At 39.9% G+C, this 9510-nt stretch overlaps 1 protein-coding gene across 1 annotated transcript; it reads right to left on the bottom strand.

Annotated features, from left to right (window-relative positions):
• Positions 1-1807: 1807 nt before the first annotated feature.
• Positions 1808-8628, bottom strand: LOC118431716. Its single transcript, XM_035842983.1, has 5 exons — positions 8470-8628; positions 4139-4232; positions 3160-3303; positions 2595-2760; positions 1808-2060 (listed from the first exon to the last, which is right to left on the bottom strand). The coding sequence occupies exons 1-5, from the start codon at positions 8493-8495 to the stop codon at positions 1957-1959; spliced, it is 534 nt and encodes a 177-aa protein (XP_035698876.1). The 5' UTR covers positions 8496-8628; the 3' UTR covers positions 1808-1956.
• Positions 8629-9510: the final 882 nt, after the last annotated feature.

Raw genomic sequence — 9510 nt, 5'->3', positions numbered from 1 at the left:
AGCGATCTTAGAGGATGTTGTTTTTTTAAAGGTACGAAAGGACAAAATATCGTCTATCTGAATTGTAAAGCTATAAGTAATAAGATACAGTTAACGCTGAGTTACTATGGTAGTTTTTCGAAAATCTGTTAAGAGAACGAGGGAGAGCTAACATGTTTAATATGCCTATAGGTTAAGCTATGTACAATTCTGTATCTGCGCTGCCTGTACAATACCACCATTCATTGCTACCTTCTGAAGGAAGGTCATATTTAGGGTATGTGTTTGCGTGTGTGTATATGTGTATGAACACGAGAACTTGAAAATGCCTTGACGGACACTGTTTATACTTAATATATGGATAGGTACTGACTGGACCACGAAATGGCCACCTAGCGGCTTGTCAAGATACTGTAATGGAAATTAAGGTTTCAATATTTCTTTTTTTCGACATGGTATGGTCATGCTGTGATTTTAAGTAATGATTTTTTTCAGTAATTAAAAGCTGTATAGACGGATAACACATGTATGTCCTTTCGGTATGGGATTCCTAGCGGCTATTCGGAATTTGAAAAGTTGAAAGTCAAAATACAAGAAAGACTTGACGAATGTCATGATTTTGTAAGAATTTTCATCATAGTACACTCTGATTTCATCATCCATCACATGATAAGAGCGGGTCTAACTCTGTGTGGGTGGTGCGGAAGTTACTCTACTCCAAGTCTTTTCCTCCTTTAGTGCGAAAACGCTTCCTTAAAGTGCCCAATCTGCCACGTTTCTGTCGCCACAGGCCTATCTGTGAGAGTATGATAAACACAACCTTCCGTCCGGGGCACAGAACACGGGCAGATGTTTCCGTTCTCATGCGGTCAAGGCCAAAGAGGGAGCCAAAGGAAGAGCAGCGGGTGTTTCCGCTTCGATGCAGTCATTACCACGATTGTGAAACGAAACTGAGATGCTGAAAATGATTAGGCAAAGATGAAACAGGAACATAAAATTCTACACCACAGACGATCCGGCCACATGTATAGTCTACAAGTAAAGTACGCCGGCTTTATAGGGAGAATAGTTTTCCCAACATAGGATTTCCTTTTAGGGAGTGAGGATGTTATTTTTTTTAACCTTAGCGTGAACTGGCTTTCTTGGCAAGTTATTCGCTTCATGCCCATTTATACGATTCGTATCCCCGTAGTAAGGCCTAGTGGAGGCTAAATATACATACTGTATATAAATAACAAGAGGGTATTTGCCTAGCATCTGACACCACCGGAAAGTAAAGTACACAGCTATATGATATATTTTCTAACTCGTCCATCAAAGATAATTTGGACTCAATGCCTTTATAAATGCCTTTCTGTCTTGACTGCAGTTTCCGTCATTACCGGTAGATGTCAGGCAGTAACCGGTGTAGCCGGTCAAAGCCTTGTTTTAGGTCGTTGGCTAGTAATCTTTAATTTTGCAGCAAAATTTGCTTTCGTTTGTTTGTTTGTTTGTGTGTGTGTTTATGAATGTAAGCGTGTGTGTTTGCGTGTGCGTATATGTGTATGTGTGCGCACGTGTTAACACGATAACTATGTAATCGGAAGGACTTATATATATATATATATATATATATATATATATATATATATATATATATATGTCCTAATAGTTAATATTTAGTGTGGCAGTATACATAGGTCTTGCTTAGCCTTAAATCCAGCCTAACTAAGTTTCAACCCGCTCCCATTGGCCACTACCCATCAAGTTGGTATACCATCTATGTTTTTTCTAGACTAATAAACATGTAGCTAGTATTAGTATGATAAGCATTATCTACAGACAGGAAACCGATTTCTACAAGTTTTATTGCTTTCAAGATCACAACGGAAATAAAAAATGAAGCTACTCTGTAAATGTGAATAAAAAATTACAAGTTTACAACTGAATAACGGTTGATGAGAAATAGGAAACATTTAGAGGCTTGCCTAAATTCTATCAATTATCATTCGGGGTTAATTTCATGATGACGTCACGGTGTTGAGGGTACTCCTTGATCAGATCGCCTCTGTTTCCCATGCTGAAGTCTTTGAAGTCGAAACCTTTTGAGAAATTGAAAGGGGAGGGGGATGCATGCATGTTATACACCTAATTATAAAGCAGCAAACGTTCTCAAGAATGTATTAAAGAAATACGCAACAAAATGCTTACAAACTACTTTTATAAGACCATAGATATTGTTTAATGTAGTTAGGGCGGTACATAATCATCATGTTTAATGTAGTTAGGATGCTATCATCAGCACGTCATCATGGTAACCATAGACAGTCACCTCCGTGTATTCAAGCTGGATATCCCATATATATCTTAATATATGTCGTGTTCAAAGATAACGTGTGTAATGGCCGTTACTGTAACACAATGTTGTCGTAGGCAGGTATAATAGGTTTGGATTCCAGACTATATACAGTAAGTAGGTCGAAAGTTCATTGCCTTCTGAGCACTCGTTTCTGACATCTGGTGTATAGTAGTGTGTCCTTTAAAAACAATAAAGTATATTTTTCATACTGGGGAATTGTGTTGTTATTCGGTCTGAATGTGGTTGAAACGGTAAATTTTTACATCCGGGTTCTTACCTGGAGCCACAGGAATGGAAGCGAGGCAGTATACATCCGGGTCCTCCACTTCCTGCGCGAACCACGCCCTACGCGGAACCACAACCTGATGACGCGCTTCCGGGTGTTGGAGAGGATTACCCAGAATGCTGCAGTTGTACGAGCCATCCGGGAGAATCATGTGGATCTAATCATATAAGAATGATAAATCATTAAAAATACACTTGTAATTGAAATGTATTGTTTCACGTTAATGTTAATAAACTTGCAGTTTTAGTTGCTTTAAGTCACGACGTTTCGGTGAAATTTCTTATAAGTGATAACTGTTTGAAGTAGTGTTAATTGTAGTAAATTTTGAATATGATTTTAATGACATGATTATCATGACGATTTAAGCGCGTAGCATGGATGCTTGCGTTCTTAACAAACGTACCAGGTAAGAAAATATAGCTAAAAAAAAGTTATATGAAAATTGAGTCAAGTGCTTAAGATTGTGTGTCTTTATCGTAATCTACACTACGATGCATAAAGAGAGAACCATTGAAACTCGATTAGGATTAATCATAGGCTATTAAAGTCTGTTAACCTTCATACATCCTCCGAGATTGTGAACAAAATGTTCGTCTGATTTGACTCGGTGGAAGAGTACCGACTGCCCGCCTTGCATGAGGTAGTAAATCATCGTGAGGACGGAGCGCTTTCCATCAAATCCCTCCGCCGTGGCCTCCACCTAAAATATGTATTCATAATTACTTTTTACGTAATATTTTAAAGCTTTTATATAGCAATTTCGCGACATCGGAGCTTTTGAGACGCACAAGGCCATTATAATAAATAAATGCGTCTTGCATTACAATAAGGAATAACATAGAAAGACAAAATAATCCATAGAATTTCATCGAAGAAAGTATACCACATTGTTACAAGGAACAAAAACATGGATATTGATAATAAAAAAAAATTCTCGCAATTTCATATCCTTTCTAATTATCAACCTAATATGCAGTTGGATTATAGTTCTATATTACTTCCATCCAGAACTGTGTCAATATGATGTATTTTTCGTTTCTAAAATGCAAAAGGTAGAAAGACCAATGAACACTTGATTGGGATTATCGATTTTCTAGTGCAATAAGTCATGTACACAAAAGCTGTATATATCACTTCTTCTATGTTCATAGATTGTACAATTGAAATTTCCCGACTCCTCACATCTACGTTATACACATTCATATATCTCTCACAAAATAAGACCAACATTTGGTTCTTCTGAAACATATCTGTTCAAGATTACATTTCCGTCATATATAGTAGTTGGATGTTAGTCCCAGACTCAGTTGAGCTAAATTTACAGAAATTCCCAGAGTGGCAATTCACACAACTTTGTCACTTCACTAAGGTGAAATTGAGTATCTTACTGCGGTTAAGGTTGTCCCGCGGTTAGGATATCTAAATGAAGACACCATGTTATAGAGTGACACTTCGTAGACGTTAAAATCAACCATAATTATCGAAAAGAAGAGGGATATGAAATAGAAATACAGACAAAATATGCCATTCCTGACCTGTACATCAGAGCGGTATGTCTCTCTGAACCATCCACGGCACTCAGGATGTGGTGTCAGTTCGTATAGGGCAATCAGCCGCTTAACGTCCTCACTGGAAACAACACAACAATTTTTCTTTGTCTTTTAAACCCAAACAAACATGATAATCATGCCCACAGGGAAAGACTCCAGGCCAGAAGTGCACAGCAATAACACAGTATTAAACATCACATCTAGTCTATCGCTTTAAAATGTTGACGCCTCTGACCCTAATAATAAATACAGTCAAACCTGTCCATAGCGGCCACTCAAGGGACCGGACAAATTTGGCCACTATAGACAGGTGGCCTCTGTATAGAGGTGGCAACTTGTAGATAAAATACCCAAGGGACCGACAAAAAGTGGCCACTATGGACAGGTGGCCCCTCTGTAGAGGTGGCCCCTAATTACCGTGGCCGATATCAACAATGTCCAACACACTTACTTTTCTGCTCAAGACACTTACTCTTCTGCTCAACACACTTACTTTTCTGCTCAACACACTTACTTTTCTGCTCAAGACACTTACTTTTCTGCTCAACACACTTACTTTTCTGCACAACACACTTACTTTTTTCTGCGGAAGACACTTACTTTTTTCTGCGCGAGCCACTTACTCTTCTGCGCGAGCCACTTACTCTTCTGCGCTGCACTTACTCTTCTGCGCTGCACTTACTTACTCTTCCTGTGGTGCGCACCCCTCCCTTTATCAATGGATGGTCCCTGAATCAGGCCAAAGGTCACAAAGACCGCATAAAATGTAGTATTGACCACATGTCAATCCTAAATTATCCTCCTTCGGATGACCCTATGAAATGACCCTTACCCTAGCGCGTTTTTGTGGATTCAATTTAATTCTTTTTAGTCTTTAGTATAGCATTTTGACAATGCAGATCGATAACGACAAGTCTCGATTTGATCATCACAACATCGCGTTTTGTTGCCATCACAACGTATTGTCAACTTTGAAAACATTCAGTTGAATGGTGGGTGGGCGTCTCTGACTTAGTCAATTTATGACCGCCATTTATTTTTTACTTAGTACACCCCTACCCCTTTGGAGACCCTACTATGTGGATTTGGTCACAAGAAATACCCGCTTCTGATTAACAATTAGATCCTGGGAGTGGCCTGACTATGTGGATTTGGTACTGCTCCGCCCACCTAGTAGGAAGGGGTAGGGGTGGCCTAGCTCTAAATGTTATGAAGTAGATTTCTAGCGAGGTCAACGCCCATGAAGCCGGTTCTTTCAAATGCAGAGTAACCAATTAACGCCAGACCGGTGGCACGCGAGGGCCAGGGAGGAATGTTTCACACCTATTGTCCGTCGATTACTAGCTGTTAAATACCGTCAATACATTACAAAGGACATCTTTGTGCGGCTTCCTTTAGTTTGCAGCATGTATTTTTATGAGCTGGTCCCTTTGAATGCTGGTTATATAGAATAGAAGGACGGACTGAATAATCAGCAAACAACACGACTTGAGTGCATAACGCATATATTTGACAACTTACTACAGCCGTTGTACACCGGGTCATCAGAGACGTCTCTTTACCTTGTTACAAGGTACAAGTTGTAAGTTGTAGAACTACGTACTGTTTTTATTTTTGTGAATGCAAGAAAATAGCACTGAAACATAGGGTGACACGTACTAAAAGTCACAACTTTTGGGGGTGACAACATTTTTGGGGAGTGACAAGAAGCGAAACATTTCAGTTACAAAAGTACGACCGTATAGTGATAAAAAGTAAAATATTGAACAAAGAAAACTTTTTAAAAAAGTTTTAAAAATTGCAACACGTCAGGTTCGAACTCTGGTCCAAAAGTTACAAATCCAATCACTAGTCAACTACGCCACGAAGCCTTGAGATTCAAGTTGACGAAAAAATAGAACTAAAGTGACAAAGCGCGTAATAAAAGAGACGGAAGTAAACTGTAGGCCCGTCATTTCAAAAAGTTTAATGGCACGAAAACTCGCTACAGTCCCGTCACCTTTTTATCACCAAAGTAAACTTTTTAAACTGATATCTGCAGTTGTTTGTGAGCAAGTAAAGCTCCCGCACGGTGCAAAATGACGAACAATAATGCCTGCTTGATTTGAGTTCACGGCATTTGCATGATAAGCAAGGGTGCGAAAAGCTCGCAGTTATCGCCCAATGTCAGTGACCTGCCAGCAGCTAGTAGTATTTGATTGGTCCTCGCTAGAAACTACTGAATGTCAAATCAACATCCATTGGCATAATACCGGTCGGTTTACTGCAATTTCTCAAGCAATGCTAATTTGGCAAATGATCAACGCATCATTTTCTCCAGTTACATGTTGCTGTTACAGCTTACCTTTGCCACTTCTTCTGTGTAAATTATTTTGTCTCTCTGGTCCTGCTAAAAACATAATATCGTAATTGGAACACACCGCGGAATTGCACGGAGAACGGGCGCGTGGTTGGAAGGGGGTGCACTATACCGGTCGAACGAAACACGGCACAATTAACTGCCGCTATGTACCTTTATTCATCCTCTGTTGTTCCTTTCTTTCCTGTTAGTAGTTGCACAAAACAAAAATCTGCATGAGCATACAAAAAGTCATGAGAAAATGGGCGTATACTGACAAGAATTTTCATTTAATTTTGGTCCGTCACAACCGCTATGACGTAAAACTTTACTGCTGGCCGTAGCATTAAAAATGGCGGGAAAATGGCGGCGTACGTTCAATTTGACCCATTCAGCCGTAGATCCGGGCGATAATGCAACGGTTCCTCACACTTTTACACGAGTTGTAGGTCACCAAAAGAAATTCAAAATTGCTGTTGAATCATGCTCGTCTTGTGCCGTGAGCACATGTGATTATTATCTACAAATCTGGCGATGAACGTGACAGTGTGTTTGTCCCACGACGAGCTCGCCTGTCCCGAAAATGACCTGAAAACTTTTAGCCATGTTGTCTTCGAATGCATTGTTATCGATGCTTTGTAAATGATGTATTGGACACCTAGATGTCTGAAGTGTGCATACCTCAGAAATAACTATTGTTGCATGTGTAGATCTCTTTAAGTTCCACTATTTTTAATCGACCGGTATAAGGCTTATGACCGGTATTATGCCAATGCATGTTACTAAGTAACAAGTCCACTCCGTCCAAAGTTAGTCCGGATCCGGGTAGTAAAATTCAGTGCTCCCACCAAAACATTACGTGCGGCAACTTGGCTATTTATTACTAAACAGACGCCGAATTCTGGACAGAGGAGCTACCAAGGCCTACCTGCCTTCTTACTCCTATCTACAGAGGAGTTAAGAGCCTCTGCCTGGTTTAGGTAAACCAAGGAGGTTAAAGAAAGAGCTTGGGTAAACCCTGGTAAATAAAAGTTTAAAGCTGCGCGCCAGAAACGCGCGCAGAATTTGTTTTCAAAGTTGACAATACGTTGTGATGGCAACAAAACGCGATGTTGTGATGATCAAATCGAGACTTGTCGTTATCGATCTGCATTGTCAAAATGCTATACTAAAGACTAAAAAGAATTAAATTGAATCCACAAAAACGCGCTAGGGTAAGGGTCATTTCATAGGGTCATCCGAAGGAGGATAATTTAGGATTGACATGCGGTCAATACTACATTTTATGCGGTCTTTGTGACCTTTGGCCTGATTCAGGGACCATCCATTGATAAAGGGAGGGGTGCGCACCACAGGAAAAGTAAGTAAGTGCAGCGCAGAAGAGTAAGTGCAGCGTAGAAGAGTAAGTGGCTCGCGCAGAAGAGTAAGTGGCTCGCGCAGAAAAAAGTAAGTGTCTCACGCAGAAAAAAGTAAGTGTGTTGAGCAGAAAAGTAAGTGTGTTGAGCAGAAAAGTAAGTGTGTTGAGCAGAAAAGTAAGTGTGTTGAGCAGAAAAGTAAGTGTGTTGAGCAGAAAAGTAAGTGTGTTGAGCAGAAGAGTAAGTGTCTTGAGCAGAAAAGTAAGTGTGTTGCACATTGTTGATATCGGCCACGGTACCTAATACAGGTTTGACTGTACACCTAAGTTGACCTAACTCCCACAGATGATGGGAAACAACATGGTAGCGCCGAATGGCCAGAGCCTAAACCAATATAGATTTTTTCATAGCGACCTTGTAATACGTGTCTTGAGATGACTGTTGTAGTTTTTTCTCATTTTTTTTACTACATAGAATCCTACAGAAAGTCACACCGTTTTAAACGTGCATTTCGCCATTCATGATACACAGTGCAGCGTAGTTCACAGCAAGGAAGTTGGATACAGGAAAATGTAGTAGGCTGACACATTCTGTATTTAGGTCAGGCCCTGTTCTATACTGACCTTATCGTGTTACTCGTAGTCGCCATCGTCCGGAATTTCACAAATATCTCGGCTATGCGTCAGGTATGGATCGTTTCCTACGAAATGCTTTTACCATGCAACAAAAACAGGTCCTGCGTCGACCATCTTGTTGACCTTTGTTCTGTGAACTTTACTACCGCCAGAAACATGGTGCAGTTCCAGAAAATCTCGGTAGAGGCCGCCCTACAACAGACCGTCCCTTCCACCCAGGTGTCTATAGTATTACTAAATTAAACAAAGAGGTTAAAAAGAGATTCGATGCAAATGACAGTAGCTTTGCTTAACAAGGACGTTGCATAACGTTTTATAACGTCCTTGCTACTAGAAACAGGTTTTCTTGTCTAGCCATTCAAACGAATTGCATGCAGTTCTTTCATTTTCATATTAAATTTCAAAAAGAGAAGGCGTAAAGAGAAAGAGGGACGGTCACGAAAAATATCTTAATAATTGTCTTTGATCAGAATGATCTTGTTGTCCAAAAGAACAAAGTCTAAGGCCCGCCATTTGCTAAAGCAAGTTCAGAAATACCAAAGACGCACTCAAGAAATTTAAGGCCGCTTGAAATTAAAATGATATCAACAGAGAGGCAGTGTATTTAAGGTTTGAAAAACATTCTAGTTCTGTGTCTGACATGTGTGATTATGATTCCTGATTTTGAAATGTATACTTTGGTCTTTGTTCCTTTTTATAGTTAGAATTTGACGTTTACAAAATGTGGTATAAAGAGTTTTGAACAATGTTCAGTGTTAAATATATATACATCTTTTTGTTTTGTTTCCTTTCCTGACATGGAAATATATTGGTCTCAGTTCCCAATAGACATTCCATCGACCCCCAATGTTACTCCCGGTCAATGACCTCCTGCTGCAGAGAACGGCGACCTCCAGAGGTCAGACAGCAGAACCAATCAGGCGGCGCCTTTGTTCTTCCAATCGGCTGTCATCAATGATCATCGCGCACCATAAATTTGACGGACTTACTGCCTACGGAAGAAAGGTGCTTAGATCTTGTCCTTTTTAT

This window comes from Branchiostoma floridae, chromosome 15 (genome assembly GCF_000003815.2).
Source record: "Branchiostoma floridae strain S238N-H82 chromosome 15, Bfl_VNyyK, whole genome shotgun sequence".
In the NCBI taxonomy this organism is placed as follows: Eukaryota; Metazoa; Chordata; class Leptocardii; order Amphioxiformes; family Branchiostomatidae; genus Branchiostoma; species Branchiostoma floridae.
The sequence above is the reverse complement of the archived record's forward strand: the minus strand, read 5'-3'. Positions and strand labels throughout refer to the sequence as shown.